The sequence below is a fragment of the Acinonyx jubatus genome, chromosome B4 (assembly GCF_027475565.1).
Source record: "Acinonyx jubatus isolate Ajub_Pintada_27869175 chromosome B4, VMU_Ajub_asm_v1.0, whole genome shotgun sequence".
Taxonomy (NCBI): domain Eukaryota; kingdom Metazoa; phylum Chordata; class Mammalia; order Carnivora; family Felidae; genus Acinonyx; species Acinonyx jubatus.
Genome location: NC_069387.1, coordinates 16675598 through 16697545, shown reverse-complemented (window position 1 = coordinate 16697545; position 21948 = coordinate 16675598). Strand labels below are relative to the sequence as shown.

Here is a 21948-nt window from a genome sequence, read left to right as displayed (position 1 = left end):
TTCCTTTCCTTTTTTCTTTTCTTCTCTTTTCTCTTTTCTTTTCTCTTTTTTTCTCTTCTTTTCTTTTTTTTCTCTTTTCTTTCTTTTCTTTTTCTTTCCTTTCTTTTCTTTTCTCTTTTCTCTTTTCTTCTTCTTATCTTTTTTTCCCCCTCGAAACAACACTTGCCTTTTACTTTGGGAAATTCTTCTGCATCTTCAGTCAAGTAGCCCTTGCCCCTCTCTTGGCCTGAGAAGATCAAGCTGGCCACTCAGATGCTCTCTGAGGAATTTGAACCTTGAGTAACCCGACACAAGTTGACTTGAGGTGAGCCGACTCACCTTAGAGGAAGGGCGCTGAAGAGTGTAGCCACAAGTCCAGATTCTCTGTGTTTCTGACACCCCAACTTTCAAATTTCCTTGGATTCTCTGAGATCTCCGCAAGTCACAGGATGCACAAAAATCACACTGAGAGGTTATTAAAAATTAAATGATGAAGATCCATCCCTGAGATGCAGATTTTATGGGTCTGGGATCGTTCCTAGGGATGTGCATTTAAAAAAACTTTTTTTAGTATTTATTCATTTTTGAGAGACAGAGAGAGATGGAGCATCAATGGGAAGGGGCAGAGAGACAGGGAGACACAGAATATAAAGCAGGTTCCAGGCTCTGAGCTGTAAGCACAGAGCCCGATGCAGGGCTCGAACTCACAAATCACAAGATCATGACCTGAGCCGAAGTCAGACGCTTAACCGACTGAGCCACCCAGGTGCCCCAGGGTGTGCATTTTTTTTTTTTTGACAAACACTCCTAAAAATTCTCATGTTAGTGCCCCAAAGAACACATTGAGAAACACTGCCATAAACAACCAATGAATTCTGTTTTAAATTAGAAAGAGGGGATTTCTTTTTTTTTAAGTTTTTATTTATTTTTAGAGAGAGATAGAGAATGAGCAGGGAAGGGGCAGAGAGAGAGGGACAAAGGATCCAAAACAGGCTCTGTCCTGACAGCAGAGAGCCTGATACAAAGCTCAAACTCATAAACCCACGAACTGTGGAATCATGACCTGAGCCAAACTCAGATGCTTAACTGACTGAGCCACCCAGGTGCCCTAGAAAGAGGTGATTTCCTACTGTGTACCCCCAAATTACCTTATCTTATCCACTCTTTATAAAGCTTTGCAAAGTGATGATTAATAAAGAGCTACGTACCTTGGGGAGAGAGGAGAAAAGCGATTTTTAGATCATTCAAGTGTAGTGTTTAACCCTCCCCCTTTCCCCTCCACCCTGTTCTGCTCCTTTCAACTAGAATCCCCGGAAATTATGAAGTCTCTGTTTCTTTCTGAGGAGAATGTGTCCAACTAATCCGTGTAGCAAAAGGGTTGTAATCCGCCCCTTTGAAGAAGTACCACTTTGCTTCATGTAATCCTCCCCCACCCCCGCAAAAGAACAACCTGATTTTCCCAATAATCAAATGACCCAAGAAAGTCACTAACTCATGTGGGGAAGCTTCACAGACCCCATGATACCACTGCCCTCCCCTCAGACCCTCCAAAAGGGTGAGAGACACAACGTGCAGAGATTCTAACACACCCAGGACCTTTGTCACAGTCCTGAGAGAAGCCACTTTGCCCCTTACCCCCTTCCTTCTGTGCTGCTGTTTGGAAATCAGAGAGGGTTATATAAATTATGTATTCCTTTGGCAATGGGGAGGAGAAAGGCACTATGCTCATCACAAAAGTGCAGGGGTCGGGGAGGGGGGAGGGAGGGAACCCCAGTAAACAATAAATGAAGCTACTTCTGATGATTCAAACGCAAGAGAATTGGCTGTTATCTCAATGTAATACCAACGGAGGAGTTCGGCTCAATGGGAAGCAGATCTATTCAGCAAAAAGGTCATCTGGCAATAGAAGGCCTTGAGCCAACAACACAAAAGGCTGGTCAGAGCATTGCTACCTGCCCGAGCTCGGATGGGGGTGTGCAGCGAATGACACATCTAAAACAGGAGCCGCTAGTTTAATATGGAAAAGATGGGGTAGCTTTTAATACATATGACTGTTAAAGCCTTTAATTCAAGGCTTCAAAAAAATAATTCGGTGATGTTTTTATTTTGAAATGGCCGTGCTTAAGGATACTTTAAAATATGGTTTTTTTTTAAACAAACAAATCACATTTACCTATTTCATAACCATTGTTTTTAAAAGGACTTAGTTCATGGGTTTTGGTTAATTTCATCATTTAAATCAAGCTAAGATCTCTTTTGCATTCAGAGCAGGTCCTTGCCAGTGGGTAAATGCCTGTTTCCTGTTTCAGATCCTAAATGAACAGAATATCAATAATCTAAGCAGGGAAAAGAAGCCTAAAGAGTAAATAGTTTCAAAGTCTAGCAACAAAGTTTATGTTCTACTTTGTAAATACTGAAAAGACCAAGGAATTTAACTTTGTATCATCACAAAGCTGTGTGTGTGTGTGTGTGTGTGCGCGCGCACGCGCGCATACACGCACCCATATAATGAATTTATATAAATATAAAATAAAAGTTGCATATTATAATGACCAGTAGGAACAAAAAATAACAATTTAATCATATTTCTCCAGCACTATTTACTTATTCATTCAACAAATATGTCATCACCATGTGCCACAGGCACACATTGTTGCTGGATAATCAGGATACAACCATGAAAAGGGAACTCAGAGTGTTCAAAGAGGCACATTTACAGGAGTAACTGTGATAAGGTATAGTAAGTGCTGTTGCAGGAAAAGAGCACGGACACTACCCCAGCCTCTACTGAGGAGCAGAGGCAACAGAGCGCAATGCGCACTGGGGGAAAAGAATGACATTCAGTGCCACTGGGACTTGAGTGGGAAGGTGCCAGGGGTTAAGGCCCAGGAGGCAAACAGGGCTTGATCAGGAAAGCAGCATGCCGATCAGAGAACACGAATCCACTGGGGGTTCTGAGCAAGGAAATGACATGACTGCATTTGACAAGAGTCACAATGGCTGCTCCCATGTGCTGAAAGGACGGTTCAAGAATTACAAGTAAGACAGGGAGACCAGTCGAAGGGGTTGCTGCAGTAATCTGGGGAGGGACAGAACTGGGGTCCGCACTAGGGTCGAGACAGTTGGGACAGAGAAGCTCTTGAGGTAGAAGTGACTGGATGTGATGACTGACTGGGTCAGAGAGTGAAGGGAAGGGAAAGTGATTCATTTCTGGCATGGACCAGGCAGAGGATGCCAGTGCCTTCCAACCTGCCCGATGAGGTGGGAGTAGATGCAGGCATTGGTGGGAGGGGAAGGAGGCACAGAGATGAGGAGGAGCAGGATGGGCAAGACGGGGTCAGGTTTACACAGGCTGTGTTTGCAGAGCCTGCAGAGTTCCCAAATAGAGATGTCTGGACTTTGTTCAGTGTTTACACATCTGTGAAACTTGCTGGAGGATCTGAGCTGGGCATATAGATTTAGGAGCCATCAGCATATACGTGGAACAGTTTTCCTTCTGGGGCACCGGGATGGTTCAGTTGGTTAAGCGTCTGACTCTTGATTTGGGCTCAGGTCATGATCTCATGGTTCGTGGGATCAAGCCCCAGGTCGGGTTCCAGGCTGACAGTGTAGGACCCGCTTGGGATTCTTTCTCTTCCTTTCTCTCTCTGTCCATCCCCCTCTTCCCCTATCTCTCTCTCAAAATAAGTAAATAAACGATACAAAGTAAGAATGGTTTTCCTTCTATTATTTCAGCCATTTCTTCTTCAATCTACTTTTTTTTTAAGGTTTTCCTTCTTTCAAGCCTTTTTCTTTTTTTTCCCCCAATATATGAAGTTTATTGTCAAATTGGTTTCTATACAACACCCAGTGCTCATCCCAAAAGATGCCCTCTTCAATACCCATCACCCACCCCCCCCCTCCCACCCCCCATCAGCCTCAGTTTGTTCTCATTTTTTAAGAGTCTCTTATGCTTTGGCTCTTTGCCACTCTAACCTCTCTCTCTTTTTTTTTTCCTTCCCCTCCCCCATGGGTTCCTGTTAAGTTTCTTTGGATGCACGTAAGAGTGAAACCATATGGTATCTGTCTTTCTCTGTATGGCTTATTTCACTTAGCATCACACTCTCCAGTTCCATCCATGTTGCTACAAAGGGCCATATTTCATTCTTTCTCATTGCCACGTAGTACTCCATTGTATATATAAACCACAATTTCTTTATCCATTCATCAGTGGATGGCCATTTAGTCTCTTTCCATATTTTGGCTATTGTTGAGAGTGCTGCTGTAAACATTGGGGTACAAGTGCCCCTATGCATCAGTACTCCTGTATCCCTTGGGTAAATTCCTAGCAGTGCTATTGCTGGGTCATAGGGTAGGTCTATTTTTAATTTTTTGAGGAACCTCCACACTGCTTTCCAGAGCAGCTGCACCAATTTGCATTCCCACCAACAGTGCAAGAGGGTTCCCGTTTCTCCACATCCTCTCCAGCATCTATAGTCTCCTGATTTGTTCATTTTGGCCACTCTGACTGCTTTCAAGCCTTTTTCAAATGTATATTGGTGTTGATCAGCCTCTCTAAGAACTGACTCCAGATGTTTGACTGCCTGAAGGAACACCAGTATAAATAAGAACACAAAGTCATAGCATGCATATGAGAAGGAAGAGGAAGAGAAATATGGAAACAGGTGCATGAGGTATCACAGAAGTCAAGGGTAAGCTGGTTCAGGGTGGGACAGTGGGGTGGGACCATGGCTAATGCATCTGATGATCTGACCATTCTGACTGGTGTGTATCCTCAGTGAGGAAGACCCACTAGGCAGGCATAGATCTCCACTAGGCATGGAAAGACCTCTTAAGATGATTGATGTTGCTCCGCTAAGATTGCATCTATTCATTCCTTTTGATCTTCGTTTGCTTAGGAAATGTGCTAACAGTAAAGATATGCAGGGTGCAAATGAATTTAATAAGACTTGACCAGCCTGCATGAGACCAATTCTTAGCATGCAACCTAAGCATGCATGAAGGACTAGACCTTGGCCCACAAGCTGAGCACATCTACATGTAACCCCCTGGGAAGGACAGGCCTAAGAAACCAGCCAGACCTGGCCTTTCTTATTTCACAATAGTTCTGTGAGCACATAGGACAACTTCTCAATTCACAGATTCCTCAATTTCTGGGTTGTTTTCACTCAATGCACTTCAAGTGGAGTGTTTTCTAACGAGCTGAAATATGTATTATATGTATTTATTTATATTTTATAAGCCTTTCTAGAAGAAGGAGAGGGAAAGAGTAATTTAAAGGCATTTATCTTCTTAAATATTTATCAAAAAAATTAAGCATGCTCATTGGAAAATGTCAAATGATATAATAAGTAAAAATCCCACCTGTCCCTCTATAATCCCACTTCTGTGAACTTGGCACACATTGTTATAGCTTTCTAAAATTTTTTTTAACATTTATTTATTACTGAGAGACAGAGAGAGACAGAGCATGAGCATGGGGTGCAGAGAGAGGAGGAGACACAGAATCCGAAGCAGGCTCCAGGCTCTGGAGCCCGGCGTGGGGCTCGAACCCACAAACTGCAAGATCATGACCTGAGTTGAAGTTAACCGGCTGAGCCACCCAGGAGCCCAGGAGCCTTCTAGACTCTTCTTATGCGGATGGCAATATAGATACAAACACCCACAGAGTAAATGTGATCATTCCATATACATTGCTCTGCAACTTAATTTTTGGGTACCATAGTTTCAGAACACAGACCTCCTTCCATGTCACTCTGTTTTTCCTTTAATGCCTGTTTGGTATTCTTTCCGGGTGGTATACCATTTGTTGTCTCCTATTGCTGGATATTCCAGTTAACTCAATATTTTAATGGTCCATAAACTCATGTGTCTCCACCAGTAAGCCAGGCCCTCCTGAAGGCAGGGATTAGGGGTTCAGTTCCTCTCTGTACTTTGAACTTTCTGGATAGCTGTGGGCGAAAAGCAGGTGCTGAGTAATCCCTTCGTGAATGAACAGGTGGCTGACGACAGCTGAAGCTCTCCGTAAGTAGATAAACTTTACAAAACCTTTCTTTCGAACAATGAGTTTATCCTTCTGAAAGTGACGGCTCTTTTTCAGCAACCTTCTTACCACAGGAGAGGTGCTCAGAGCAGAGGGAGGCAGGAATTACAATAATTAAAACAGTTCACACTTCACTGAGTACTTACTATGCGGCAAGTATTTTCATAGTTTAACACATGTAACATTCACAGTAAACCTAGGAGTAAGATTCTCTTGTTATTCCTCATTTAACAGAAAGGGAAACTGAGGCACAGAGTGATGGACCCTTGCCAAGGGTCTACAAGGTATGGCTTTTAGGCCTCTGCTCCAGAGTCTGTCATTCCCATATTAAATTGCCTCTCCATACTTCCCAGTTCATTGTGGCATTATTTACAGTAGCCAGGATATGGAAAGAATGTAACTGTCCATCATGAGAGGACCAGATAAAGAAGACGTGAGATGTGTGTGTGTGTGTGTGTGTGTGTGTGTGTGTGTGTGAATGTATACATATCAATGTATATATGAATGTATATATGTGAATATATATATACACATACATACATACATACACATACGCAATGGAATAAAGATGTGAGATACACACACACAATGGAGTATCGTTCATCCATGAAAAAGAAGGAAATCCTACCATTTGCAACGACACGGATGGAGCTTGAGAGCATTATGCTAAGTGATATAAGCTGGACAAAGAAAGACAGATACTATGTGGTATCACTTAAACGTGGAAATTTAAAAAAAATCAAAGTCATAGAAAGTAGAAGAGTGGCTGGAAGGAGCTGGGGAGTGGGGAAAATAGAAAGAGGTTAGTAATAGGTTACAAACTTTCAGCAATAAGAAACAAGGTCTGAGGATGTAATAACTAACATGGTGACTATAGCTGATCACACTATACTGTATAATTGAAATTTGCTAGGACAGTGATACTTACATTTTCTCTCTTTCTCTCTCTCACACACACTATATGTATATATATATACACATATATATGTATATACATACATATATATACATACACTATATGTGTATATATATATATACATATATACACACACACACACACACACACACACACACACACACACATATAGTGTGAGGTGATGGACAGGTTACCTAGATGGAAGGGATCTTTGCACAATATATATCAAATCACCAGGTGTACACTTTAAATACCTTACCATTTTATTTGTCAATTATACCTCAATTAAGCTGAAAGAATGTGATCTTCCAAAAAACAAACAAACAAAAAACAAACGCCGCTCCAACGGGAAGGGAAAGCAATGAGAGACAACCAGCAATGTGCCGAGAGGCTTTAAAGCAACTGGATGATCCCACACCTGTGACAATTGATCAGGAAGCTCATTCTCTACACACGCCCAAAGGATGCAGACTGCTAAGTGAATTTCATCCCACCCCTCCCCCCATGCTCCTTAATGTTTGTAGGCATGTTCATCCATGTCGTTTTCTATTAATAAGATGTCCTCATGCACTGAAGCTTATAATTAAAGCAAAACTTAAAGCCTAAAAAAGTACATCATCAAGCAGTATTTTTATTGTGAGGTATTTTAAACATGTGCGGCTGTCATTTCTGAAGCTGAGGTCTTCTACTCTAATGGAAGCATGCCTTCCGAAGGATACTGTCACATCCTATAGAGACAAGCAATAGTTCAAAAATATTTTTTAGGATCAGCGGCATCTTAAAAATTGGAAGGGTCAAATTAAGGATTTTAATATGGCCCAAATTAAGAGCTATTATAAACACGCGCAGTCCCAAACCTGAAAAGTCAGCAATCTCTTGAGAAAAATGGGCTAGGAAAAATGTATATAAATTTGACTTTAAAAGAGAGGCAGGTTTAAAACACGAAATATTACTCTTCAAAATCATCTGAAGTCATAGCTGGAAAAGCTCCAAGTGATTTAAGGTATGTGTGTAAACACGTACACACATACACATGCAACATCCATCCATATATATATATATTTACATATATATGTTACTGTGCTTATGAATCTGACTCTTTTATCTGTGAAGGGACAGAATGGAAGCCACCAAAACTCTTTAAAAAGTCATTTTCCATGAAAAACCTATTTTCCAATGCAAAAATAGTAAATGTGTACCTTGACCTAACTAGTTAACTAGTTAAGACAATTCTGAGAATTGGATAAAGTAGAAATTGTGAGAGAAAACTCTAAGTCAAAAGGGTACATTACCCACAATGCTACCACAAGAAATCTCTTCAATGACAACTTGGACATTTCTCAAGTTCAATGATAATTGATTTTTATACTCAGATGCACTAAAAAATTCTAGCGTTAATTAAACTGAATTTTAATCCCATTATTTAAACTTAGAAATACATCCCAAACAGGAGGCACAGAACACTATATATGGATAAGAATACATATTACTTTAAATCTCAGGTTGGCCCCTATTGGATTTTGAGGCCTGAGGCAATAGTTACTCCTCACCTGAAGTTTCTTGATCAATAGAATGGGGATATCATCATTTGCCTTGCCTTAAAAAGGTTACTTTAACATCACATGAAATAATGGGCTATAAAAGTATTTTGTAAACTCTGTATAAGACTATACGATTGTGCATTAGGTAACAATAACAATCACAATCTACCTAGATTCCTGAATTTCTCAGAAGCTACATTAGACTGTTCGCTGCTGAACAACATGCTTGTTTTACTCAATGTAGTTGAAAACCCATGTACAACTTTTGACTCCCTCAAAAACTTAATTGCTAATAGCCTTCTGCTGGCTGGAAGCCTCACTGATAACATAAACAGTCGGCTCACATGTATCTTGTGTGTTTTGTATGTTATATGTAATATATAGTGCATACTTACAATAAAGTAAGCTAGAGAAAAAAATGTTATTGAGAAAGTCCTAAGGAAAACATATTTAAGGACCTGCTCAGTTCAAACCTGTGTTGTTCAAGGGTCAACTGTTTATACACAAGTGACATCACTGGGTGATCTCACTCCGTTTACACGCTCTGAAAGTTCAGAAGTGATCATATACCAAGGACAGAGTGCTCTGATAGGGGACTGGTAACAGACTAGGTCGTTCTCCACCATCTAACCCATTTGTCAAGGCTTTTCAAGACTTGTAGTAGCTAACACAGGCAGTAACCAGCCAGTTGAGGCCAGCCACCCACCATCTCGTCACTACCATTCCCTACCGCTGTCCTACTATCGTCACTTTGTCTCACGATCTCATTTCATAGTGCCTCCAGCTTTGGAGAGACAACTGTGTGCCAGGCAATATACTAGGGGCTGACAAACATTATTTCATTTTAACTCTCAAAATAACCCTGTAAGCTTTTCCTATTTTCCCAATTATACAGATTTCTCAGAAAAGTAGGGGGTCTCAGAAAAGAAAATAACCCCCCACTAACCCAGAGTAAATAAGTGAGAACATCAAGAATCACACCCAGGTTAGCCTGAGTGCAAGCTCCAATGATATCTATATATACCCCTCTGTCGCTAATCATTTTATTATGCTAATCACCACAGTATAATATTGGCTAATCACCATGCCAATCAACTTCTTCCTGGTTCTTTTTTTTTTTAAGATTTTTCATTTTTTTAATGTTTATTTATTTTTGAGAGAGAGAGGGAGAGACAGAGCATGAGCAGGGGAGAAGCAGCAAGAGAGGGAGACACAGAATCCGAAGCAGGCTCCAGGCTCTGAGCTGTCAGCACAGAGCCCGACGCGGGGCTTGAACTCACGAACCGTGAGATCATGACCTGAGCTGAAGTCAGACGCTCAACCGACTGAGCCACCCAGGCATCCCTAAGACTTTTTAAAAGTAATCTCTACCCCCAGCCCGGGGCTCGAACCCCCAACCCCAAGATCAGAAGTCACACACTCTACCAACTGAGCCAGCCAGGTGCCCCACTGCTTATTCTTTTCTGAAGAAAAAAGCCTCAAAAGACAAATACCCTAATAGAAAAAGAGGCAAGGAATTGAACACATAGCTCACGAAGGAGAATATCCAAATGGTCACTAAGTGTATGAGAAGGTGCCTGATTTCATTAGTCATCAGAGAAATGCCAAGTACAAACATAATGGAGTTCTTGTACACATTCACCAGGCGGGCTAGAATATAAGAGGTAACACCAAGTTTTGGTGAGGCACTCCTGGTAGGAGCGTAAATTGATGGAACTACTTTCGGAATACTTTGTTTACCACTATCACCTTAAGCTGAATACACATATATATACCCCACGACTTGGCATATGCGTATACATATGCAGAAGTACATATGCAAACATCCATAAAATAGCATGTCACAAATGTTCACAGAGGCAGTATTTATAGCAGCCCCAAATTGGAAACTACCCAAAGGCCTATGGATGGATGAATCTTGTGAGTATCATGATGAACGATGCAAACTGAACAGAGAAGTATATACTGTATGAGCCCAGCTGTATAAAATTTGGAAACAGGATACTAGAAGCCAGATGAGTGGGTGCCCTGGCTGGGGGGCTGGGGGGGGGGGTCAGTGTGCGGAAGGGACCATGAGTGTGCTGATGTTGGTTGGTTTCTTGGTTTGGGTGTTGGTTACACAGGCTGGTTCACCCTGTGAACTCTCGTCAAGGTCGCCACTTAGGATTTTTGCGCTTTTCTGCGGGGAGGCGGTACCTCAATAAAACGTTTACTGAAAAGAGTTTGTATCCATCTCTGCTCTCCAGTGCATGCAAACGTCAGTAGTTTAGAAGTGCTTCACAGGAGCGCACACAGGGCTTACTATGCTTATATAGCCTTTTAAGCTTAAGAGTATTTATTCAGCTGACGGGTTTTCATGTCATTCAATATGATGAAAATAGCAACACAGTTTAGATAAAAATAGGAATTTCTTCTGACATAGGAAGTAGGGTTTAAACAGAATGATCATGAGGAGTAAACCAAATAATGAAGACTAGGTCTTGGAGTCAAAGAATGCCAAAGAGAAAGGCTTCTGCATTGAGTCTCAAAGAAAAGGGAAGGGGTCACAGCCTGCAGGGTGGGCGTCACTCGCAGAATGCTTTTGAATGTGGAGGTGGGGTTATGCAAATTAGGGGAGGGGCCCTAATAAAGGGGACAGCTGTGGAAGTTAAAACCCCCGAAATGAAGAACTATGGCATATGTACATAACTTTATTCAAAACCCACGTAACTTTCATATTCTTTCTGAGACAATGTTGGAGTAGGAGGAATCCTTAAGAAAGCTGTCATACTAAAAAAAAAAAAAATTATAAGAACTAGCAGAGGGTTCACACACACACACACACACACACACACACACACCAATTGATTTGTATGTTATAGCTAATATATATATTTTTTAATTTATACACACTTTAAATTCCCAAGCTTCAGTTGGATTTCGGTACTGGCATGATGGTCTAAGCCATCGTCCTCTGAAACGGACACTGGCTGGAGAAAAGCCACCAGGACAGTCCACATAAGGGGCATTCAGTGACCAAGGGCCCGGTCACTGGTACTACACACAGTTCTGGACTGCCCTTTGCCCTGTTGTCTCCCAGTCATTCAATGAGCAGCTCTGAGACTCAATGTGTCATTTGGAGACTTACAGGCAAGTTAGAGATCTCACAGAAAGACCCATTCCCAGAGAGTTCTTTTCCTCTACAGAAACGAAATATGTTTCACATTTGACAGACCTATAGCTTTGGGGTGCCTATCTCTAAGGAAAATTGCAATCCATACGTTAAACTGCCAAAGCAACAAGACTAAAACAGCAGGTGGGTTACGGGTTAGAATTCCCCAGAGATAAATGTTCTAAAATAAAGGAAAATTTATTTCTAGTGACAAAGGTATGAATTTCTTTTATCTGTTTAAAATATAGTTGTGCTGTAAGTTTTGTGGATCCTTAACCAAAATGCAAGGTAAAAAAAAAAAAAAGTTTGAGAATGAGCAGAAGAGCCAAATCTTCTAAACTTTCCATCAACACTCCAAAAAATTACAGATCGTGCTGTCTCTTCCATTGATTTACATGTCCAGTGTAAGGAAAAGGACAAAGATAAGTAGGAGAAAATTATTACTTTTTTGAGGCCTTATTTCAGAATTCCTCTATCCAATAGGCCACATAACCACAGATTTCTTCTAATTCATTATATAAGAGTAAACAGGAATACATAAAGGTCTGGAGCTGTCAGCCTTCATTATTCTGGAAAAAATATGGATTTTTAATTTCAAATTACTTTTAAGCTTTTCTTTATGTGGATAATTTTACACTTTAAAAAACTTTCTAACGCTTTTCCCCTCAACTCCTATTAAAAAAGAATTGATTTTTCTGTTGGGGGTAAAAGAAAAAAGAAACCCATCTATTCCTGCAGATGTCGTCTTTAAAAACCTTTGCTGCCTACCTCACTACTACATTCACTCCTTGCGTATCAACTGTTGCATTCAAAAGACAAATGGCCCTGGATATACAACAATTACAGAAACCTTTACATGAAAGGGGCTTCTCACGCTTTGCCTTATTTAACAAAATTGAATATTCTCTTTCGGATCCGATGGGAAAGCAGTCATCCCTTCCCTGCCTCCAACTCCCGGTCCTCAACTTTATTATTGAGATCCTATCAGATTTTGACCTTGTTTGTCCTGGAAGTGTCACGCACTATCTGTGCTGGTGGCCAGTTTTCCAAGGTCACGGGTTTCTTTACATGACACCCTTAAGTATTGATTAGCTCCCTTTGTGGAATTTCCATTTGTTTTGCAGCCAGCAATCGCAGACCAGTGTGAAGCCGTTCAGCACTGCAGTTTGGCTAGCCTGCGGAAACCTCTTGTCCTCCCTCTTTCACATCAGTCCCTGAAAATGAAGTAGCCGCATGCAAAAACGAGCAGGAAAATAAAGCCGGCGCTTCCCCAGAGCCTGCCGGCTAGCGCACTGCACAGCATATTTCAATTAGCATCCAATCATTTTAAGTAGTGATACTTCAGTGTTTGCAGAAGCCTGCCTTGTAGAATTTAATACTCAGACAGCCATTTTGCAAAACACAGCAGGTCCGTGAAATAAGGGCTATTTCAGTGAAATAGTCACAGGATGATAAAGCTGCGATAAACCCTGGCGTTAGTGGCAACAGCTGTGTCATCCACCAAGCGATTATCATCTACGCTTTTTCTGAAGCTGTGCAAAATAGGATTTAATAGGAGCCTCTGTGGCTATCGTTAATTTCACAAACTCCATAGTATTCCTCTCTAAAAGAGATAATGTTTTTTTCCCATGCCATAATTCACACATGAAAACAAGGACTCCTTTAGGGAAAAGAGAGTATCAACTGGTTTGAACTGATACAGATCTCTGAGACAATGGACTTCCCAAACAATCCCCGTGCAAGTGATTTCCAATCTTATCAAAGTAACACGGCACCAGAGATCTATAAAAACGTCTCCGGAACAATCGCAGCATCTCCCATACCTCAGGTGCCTTGAAAACTCGTAGTACCAATGACTGATTCCCTGGCTGATACTCAGCACGGGGATTAAAAACATCCGAGAGAGGCAACATGCACGAGACAGACACGAATCGTATTTTCAGCCCCTAGCTGCAATTCTACAGCAATAGAAACTTACATAGGACACCCGTACTCGCCGCCGATGCACCAGCCCACAGCACTGCATGAAGAGCGGTGCGGAACGCAGTCAGCGTGTGGCTTCACCGAGCTGCACTGTGCCTCCTCGTCTCATCACAGCCACTGTCCATTTCTTCCCACCTTGTGCTCCCAGGTAAGAGGCATGGGCAAATCAACACTTAGCTTCTGCCTTCCTAGGTAGTTTCTAAAAAACACCACGGGTCCTTGCAAGCATGCCAAAACTTTGTTGTCCCTGTTTTTCTTTTCTTTTCTTTCCTTTTTTTTTTTTTCGGGTAATTTGAGATCTTCTTCAGGGAGTTGTCTACAGACCAGAAAATCGGCCAAAAGTAAAATTTATTTTCCTGAGGTAACTATTCCTACCACACAGTTATGACCGTCTGGATCGGTAGAGTTTCTTGGCAACATTTTTACAGTAGCCATTCTCCACTCAGGAGACTGTCAGACATCAGAGAATCTTGCCTTTCACAAGCCTGCAGTATCCTGCTTTTTACAAGAGGAGGCCCTACTCCTGATGCTGTTTATGTTACTGCTTCTGAGCGCACGGCTCCCCCCGCTGCTGCTCTGCCATTATTGCCTCCCTTCCAGCGCTCAAACCAGCAGCAGCATCCTGGCCTCCGTGTTCTCTCTGTAACACTTCGGGCATATCTGATCTGCGACTTCTCCCTCCTCCCTTTTCCCCTGAAAAATGACGGAGTCTAGACTTTAATTCACTCTGGATTCCTAGGACTACAGAACCACCCTCCCAACTGTCAGACGCTTTGTCTTGCGGTACGTGTTTCACATGAATTGTAGAAAAGATTGCTGGAGTGGCCTCAGGACCCGACTCACTTGATCACTGCAGCTACACACAGGTTTGTGTGTGTGTGTATGTGTGTGTGTGTGTGTGCGTGCGCGCGCGCACGGGCGCTCACTGCCAAAATATTCACTTCCTACGTTACAGCACATGAAATAAACATAACCCTGGTAAGTAAATCTGATCAGAGTCAGACATAATTAATTAGATAATATCATTAATTAGATGATCCATCGCCTACGATTTAGACACGAGACACAAAGTGAGGGTGCCTTCAAAGCAGGAGATGTTACAAATGAATGCTCTTTGCAAGCTGTAATTTACATTCTTCTCTAAAGATACAGTTTGCTGAGACTGAGCCGATCATAACATTCTTCCAAAAGGCCTTGTGCACGCCACACCTGAGAAGATGAACTATTAAGGCATTTGGGGGTAAAACTATTAATTTGTATGGTATCACCCATTCTAACAAGCAAGGATTCATACAGCCTCCTAGTGTGCCACAGCTAATGATCTGCATTTGACCCCATGCCCAAGTCACTCCAGAGGCTGCTGCCACTCAGGAAGAGAGGTTAACTATTTCCCGCCACCCATGAAGATCACACCGCTACGCTCTTCAGGCCCTAGAAAGTGCAAGCCTATGAACTGTCGACACTTCACCATTATTTCCTTAAAACCTATGATTTAAAGTAACAAATCTTTATTATTATTAACAGCCCAAGGGGCTACTGGAGATGAAAACAAAACAAAACAAAACAACTCCTGCCTTAGTTTAATGTTCTTCCTTCACTAATAAAGTAACTAAGGCCCCAAATAAGCAGGTGTTTTGCCTATAAGTAATATAAGCAATAGTATTACTACACCCAGTAATTTATGTAATTTAAATAGTCTACGAAAATTCTATGGCTTTATCATATACTAATTAATCCTCCATGTATCAGAAGGTCCAAAAGGGAAATAATGAATAAATTATAGACAATAAGGCTACTTTTGTGACGACATCAGAAACCTAGAAGAAAATAAAATTTCTAAATTACATTGCAAATTGGCTTTTAAAGGGAGATCTGAGGGGGGAAAAAAACTCAACATCTTCTAGACCATCCAAGATGCATTTCCCGTAGATAAGACATAAATTTGATTTTTTAGAGAAACTTTAGTGAGAAATATATGTGAGATAGTTTTTTTTAATTTTAATGTTTATTTATTTTTGAGAGAGAGAGAGACAGAGTGTGAGCAGAGGAGAGGCAGAGAGCGAGGGAGACAGAGAATCCGAAGCAGGCTCCAGGCTCTGAGCTGTCAGCACAGAGCCCGATGTGGGGCTCAAACTCACAAACCGTGAGATCATGACCGGAGCTGAAGTCGGACACTTAATTGACTGAGCCACCCCGGCACCCCACATATGTGATATAATTTTTAGCGAGATAAGAGAACCTATAATTCAAATGTAGGCTTTTTCTTGAAGACCCTTCATCAATCTCAGCCAAGAAACATTTACTAGAATAACTGAATAAAAATAAAGAATTAAAATTAACTCTAAGTTAGAATAAGATGGAACTGTTGGAGACATGATCTCTTCTATGATTCTGAATTTGATTTGGAATTCACTTAACTTTTTAACTCTGATATCATCATCCGCAATATGACGGAGATCCCCAGTTCATTAGAGATTCCACCCACCTTGCCATTCAAGAATCCATGAAAGGATGCCAAGCTCTAATTTGATTCAGCAAACATCTATCAAGCACCTTCTATTTGCTCAGCACTGTGCTTGCTAGGTGTTCAAAACAGGAAATGAATAAAATACAGTCCCTACATGTCTTGAGGGACTTACAACAAAACGGAGCGAAGAGAACACAGAATTTGAGTGTTATGGGAACACCAATGGTACAACTCCTACCTATCCCGGAAAGGAATGCTAACGGCTTCTCGAAGGTGGGAACTCTCGGGCTAGCCTTAGCAGAACGGATAGGTAGAATTGCATCCAGTGGAAAATAGGGGCAGAAACCATGCCAGGCAATGGGGCAGCAGATACAAAAGCACAGAGGATTATAGGCAGTATACAAAATGCATTGTTTATATAGAATGTAGAGAAAAGGTAAACAGGTTAAATGTTCACGATCTATTCCGAGAACAGGTATATACCCTAAATCCCTCAAACTAACCTGGGTTCTCCCCGGAATCCAGGCCTCACCCATCTCTATACCCCTGGCACTGAGTGCAGTGATGGACACGTAGCAGGTGTGACAAAGATGCACAGCTGTTCCCCCATCGTCCCTTCTTGACTTCATCAAGAGCAACAGAAATGGACACGTGGCTGCTGGGCCAGGAGAAATGCCCCAGCCTCCCTTGCAACTTGGTATGGCCACGTGACCAGATTCTGTTCCACATTCTAGGAAGAAACGACACACACCAACATCTTAGTCCTGTCCTCAGGGGGAATGGAGCTTGCCTTTCCCTTTTTCTGTTCCCTGTCTTGCTGCTCTGACTGTGGACATAGTGTTGAGAGCTGGAACCATTTACGAGCCACTCAAGTTGAGAAGGACACTGAATGCTCTTCAGTCCTTCTGCTCCTTGCATGCAGGCTGTGACGTGAAAGAGAAATAAACTCCTAGAGTACTTCTGTCTGTCGCTTTTAATCTGACTTCGGTTATAGAAGCTAAATGTGTAGTTACCTCAAAATACCTCAAAAACACCTCAAAATAATGTACTTCAAAATGTTTCTGGAATGAATGATTCACAGACTCTATAGTTGGGGGCCTGGGGGGAGGACTGGGAGAGGATCAAGAGAGCAGCATGGGACTGGACTGTGAAGTACTTTGAACTTCACTTTCGAGACTTCAGATTTTATCTTATAGGACATACAGAATTAGCAAAGCCTTTATTTGTTTTTTATTTTTTTAATGTTGATTTATTTTTGAGAGAGAGGGAGAGAGACAGAGCATGTGCAGGGGAGGGACAGAGTAAGAGGGAGACACAGAATCTGAAGCAGGCTTCAGGCTCTAAGCTGTCAGCACAGAGCCTGACATGGGGCTTGAACTCACAGACTACGAGCTCATGACCTGAGCTGATCATGACCTGAGCTGAAGTCAGACGCTTAACCAACTGAGCCACCCAGGCGCCCTCAGAATTAGCAAAGCCTTTAAATGTGAAAGTATGTGTTGTTTTATTAAAAAGTAGGAGAAAATATCTCTAGACTGTTTGGTTTTAAAAACTAGCCCATAGTTCAATATTAGTAGAAATCTGAAGCTTTTGAACTTATATAATTGTCTACAAGAAATATCTATCCGCTAAAAACCGAAATCAGATAAAGTCAATAGAACTAGCTGTTTGGCTCATGTAGCTAAATCACAAATCTAATGAATTGTTAAGTTAGTTATTTTGCTATAATGCAAGATGCATGCAGGTAAAATATTAAAAGATGACAATGAGAGCTAGAATGACAAAAGCAGCAAATTAAAAATAAGTGCGGATAAATGTCGTCAAGGCCAGGTTTTTTTCTTGAATGTTTATTTATTTATTTTGAGAGAGAGAGAGAGAGAGAGAGAGAGAGAGAGAAGCCCATGCACACGTGAGTGAGCAGGGGAGGGGCAGAGAGAGAAGGAGAGAGAGAATTCTAGACAAGCTCAGTGCTGCCAGTGCAGAGCCTGACACGGGGTTCGATCCCACTAACCGTGAGATCACGACCTGAGCTGACATCAAGTCTCGGACGTTAACCAACTAAGCCACCCAGGTGCCCCAAGGCCAGGTATTTTTAAAAGTTCAAGGGATTTACATCTGGGAAGTCTATATAAAGTGTGAGAATTCATGTATATTTACTTGTCCCTTTCTACGTTACTATTAGGAGAAATAAAGTACCCGGTGGGTGTTAAACACAGATGAAATGCTTCTCTGGAGAAGAAAACTCTTTGAAACAGAAGAATAAAACCAGCTCAAGAGAAGCCTTCTGCAGGGAAGCTGAAGGTTCCTTGTCAAGGCTGACTCTGCTGGAGCATTTATGGCTCTTTTTGTGGCTATGGTTTCCCTTCCCACCACAGACGCTATCCCATAGACTCACTGAACTCTTCCTTCACAGTATGTTGTTGCAAAGCCTCAGAGCCTGGTGTTCTGAGGTGCACCAAAAAGTTCTCCACTGATTTCAGTAAAAACAAACGAATGAGCAAAAAGGGACCAAATGTCTATTTCATCAACAGTATCATTCAGTCAATAATTACCATGGCCATGTATGTCCTAGGCACTAGGGATAAAAGAACAAGTACAATAACCATGGTCCTTGACTACAGAGCGACTAAAACCCAGGGGAAAAGACAAAGGGAGATGGGGAGATGGGGCAGGGAGAGGGAATATGGGAGCCATATTCCGAGTGCGGGAACATTATTTATAAAGGTCTTTGTGGCAGAAGAAAGAATGCTCAGTCTAAGAGCTGAAGGATAAAGGATGCGGGAGGGTGGGACAAGATTAGGATAAAAAGGTATACAATTGCCAGAAACAACTTTTATCATTACACTAACACCAGTGGGATTCTATTCATACAGTCAAGGGGCATGATCAAATTTGCATCATTTAAATTTTTTTTAATGTTTATTTATTTTTGAGAGAGAGAGAGAGAGAGAGAGAGAGAGAGAGTGAGCATGAGTTGGGGAGGAGCAGAGAGAGAGGGAGACACAGAATCCGAAGCAGGCTACAGGTTCCAAGCTGTCAGCACAGAGCCTGACATGGGGCCTGAACCCACGAACCGCGAGATCATGACCTGAGTCGAAGTCGGACGCTTAACCGACTGAGCCACCCGGGCGCCCCAAAATCTGTATCATTTAAAACACACTCCGGTAGTGGAGCTGCAGCAAGAATGGAAGACGGCCAGAGAGGAGGCAGTGAGAGCAGCTTGGGAGCTGCCGTAACCATCCAAGTAAAATCAGATGGTATCTTATAGCAAGGAGGTGGCAGGGAAGAGAAGGGGCTAAAACCATGAAATATTTGGGAAATCAAAGTGGATAAGCACAAGTACAGAAAACAGAAAAATAAACCCAATGTAAAAAGATACCTGTTTCTCTCAGTGCGGGCTATTTCCCTCCACTAGTGAACTTCAGTCTCCAATAGCACAACCCATGATAAATCTTTATTTTCATGTCAGTTCCACTTTGCTTCTATTCTTGGTCAATCCTCATTTCTCTCAGAATCCCGAACAGGATCTCTCTTTAGCCCTCTGTCTCTTCCATTCAGCTCAACTTATTTTAGCCACTGAAAAGTACCACTCTATTTTTTTATTTTTTTTTGAGAGAGAGAGAGGGCGCACAAGCAAGGGAGGGGCAGCAAGAGAGAGGGAAAGAGAGAGAGGGAGAGAGTGAATCTCAATCAGGTGCCATGCTCAGCACAGAGCCGGATGTGGGGCTCGATCTCACAAGTGCAAGATCATGACCTGAGCTGAAATCAAGAGTCGGATGCTTAACCGACAGCCACCCAGGGGCCCCCGCACCATTCTACTTTATTCCAACTTCTACGGACTGAAAATCGTCTCTCTTTCTCAGTTTGTTGTTGTTGTTGTTTTCATTTTTTTTTAAATTTTTTTCTCACCAGGGTGTCCAGGTTCTCTTTATCCACTGGTTGTTTGTTTGTTTGTTTGTTTGTTTGTTTCAGACCAACAATCCAGGCGTTTCTTCTCAGTAATGAGAGTCACATCACTTGTTTATTCACCACCCACATACAGACAGCAGCAGAAGTGAAGAAAACAGTTACATGTGATGTGATTGGGGGAGAAGAAGTCATACTCGCAAAATGAATAATAATCAGGAAATGTGTACCGTAAGTCTAAAATACATTTTGTGTTCTAGAGTTAGAATACACATGTTATATTCAAAATCGTGAGAAACCCATGCAACTCCAATAAGTCGCAGGTCTCTTACAGCCTCGTCATGTTGAAAGAAATGCCATCTAACAACAAAAGTGATTGAAAATTAACTTATATATAGCACAAAGATCACAAGAGAGAATCCTTGAACTCACAGCCACGCTTCCCAAGAATTTCCTTTCTTCTCTAATTCTCTCTTACCCTAAAGCCACTTGTAAACCTTCCCTCACTTTTCAACACAAACAAAAACATTCAAAAACTCTTCTCCCAGGCATTCATCCTCCTGGATCTCTCTCTCTCCATAAATACACATCCCTGTGTTTATATTTGGTACATTTGCTAATTTCTGTTGTTTGTGATTTTTTATTTTCTTTCAATTTCCCCCACTTTGCCTATCACTCAGACTCTGAACAAAGACAGCCGGCAAACAAAAACCCTATGCTTTCTGTTCTACGTCTCCAGCACGCTCTCTCTCTACCTAGACTTTAGGTTTTGTATCACAGGTGGCTGGCCAGGAGGGAGCATTATTAGATACCGTTGGAAGAAGAAACAATGAATAGGCATTTATTACAGGAGGCAGAGGAAGCGAGGAAGGAGAGGGGAAAAGCCGAGAACACGTGTGTGTTTCTGATTTTTCCAGGCTGCACTAATTTTTTTCAAAGACTAGATCTGATCAGTTCATTTCATTCATTACAGCTACAAGGAAATGCAACATGCATATAAGAAAGGAAAACACTGACACTTCGGTGATGAAAGGCAAAGCGCCCTATTCACAGTATAACATTTCATGAGCATGTCTACGATGAGAACAGGATAAGAAACTTCACGGCAGCGATTCTGATCTCCTGTTTGTTTGGAAAGACCAAGAAAGAGAAGCACACCTTGTTTTCTAAAGTGACCAGGAAACACTCCGGATAGACTGTCAAATTCTGTTTCATATATATATGTGTATACACACACACACACACACACACACACACACACACACACTTATGTATATATTTATTTATTTAGGTATGTAGGTATGTTTTTATTTAATTCCTTACTTGGTCATGGAGGCTACCATCAGCATCAGCCCCCACCACCATCTGACTAACCCCACTATGCAATTCATTACAAAACTGACAACTGACATCCTTTTGAAAGTCCGTGGGCTCAAGGGCAGAAGGTGAGAAGGAAGAATATTGAGAGTTATGGCCTCCTACTAAGTGCCAGGCACTCTTCTAAACACTTCATACAGTTACCCTTCGATTCTCCTGTGAACCCTGTGAGGTAAGTACTGTTTTAAATCCATTTTATAAAGAAAGAAATGGAGGCAAAATGAAGTCAGGTAAATTGTCCAAGGAAATGGCAGAGCTTGGGTTTCTATCAAGGAGCCTGACTCCTGAGCCCGCTGGCCCTCCTCTGCTCTCTATTAAAGGCCAAAAGTATTTTTATACGCTGACCCTGGGGTAGAACACAATGATTCATCGAATAATCCAATCATACAACAGACATTTTTTGAGCTCAGTGGTTCCCCTTCTACAGGTTTTCCAAATCACCCGTATTTTTCTGTAAAACATGCCCAACCCTTGAGCCTCTCTCTGTCTCGTTCTTGCAAAGTCTGAAATTTTACGAACTGGAAAATTCATCTTATCTAACAAGTATCTTCTTTGAAAAAGAAAATTTTTTAACATGTATTTATT

The 21948-nt window shown here is 41.7% G+C and overlaps 1 protein-coding gene across 7 annotated transcripts in view; it reads right to left on the bottom strand.

Moving 5' to 3' along the window:
* CACNB2 (calcium voltage-gated channel auxiliary subunit beta 2) overlaps positions 1-21948 on the bottom strand; it is a 385541-nt gene that overhangs the window by 245794 nt on the left and 117799 nt on the right. Inside the window, exon 1 of one of the 7 annotated variants that reach the window (XM_027073555.2) lies at positions 13609-17143. The exons of the other annotated variants lie outside the window; for them this stretch is intronic. Coding sequence (XP_026929356.1) covers positions 13609-13656 — 48 coding nt within the window. The 5' untranslated portion in view covers positions 13657-17143. Of the gene's footprint in view, positions 1-13608; positions 17144-21948 lie in introns of those variants that run through there. 7 annotated transcript variants of the gene reach the window in all.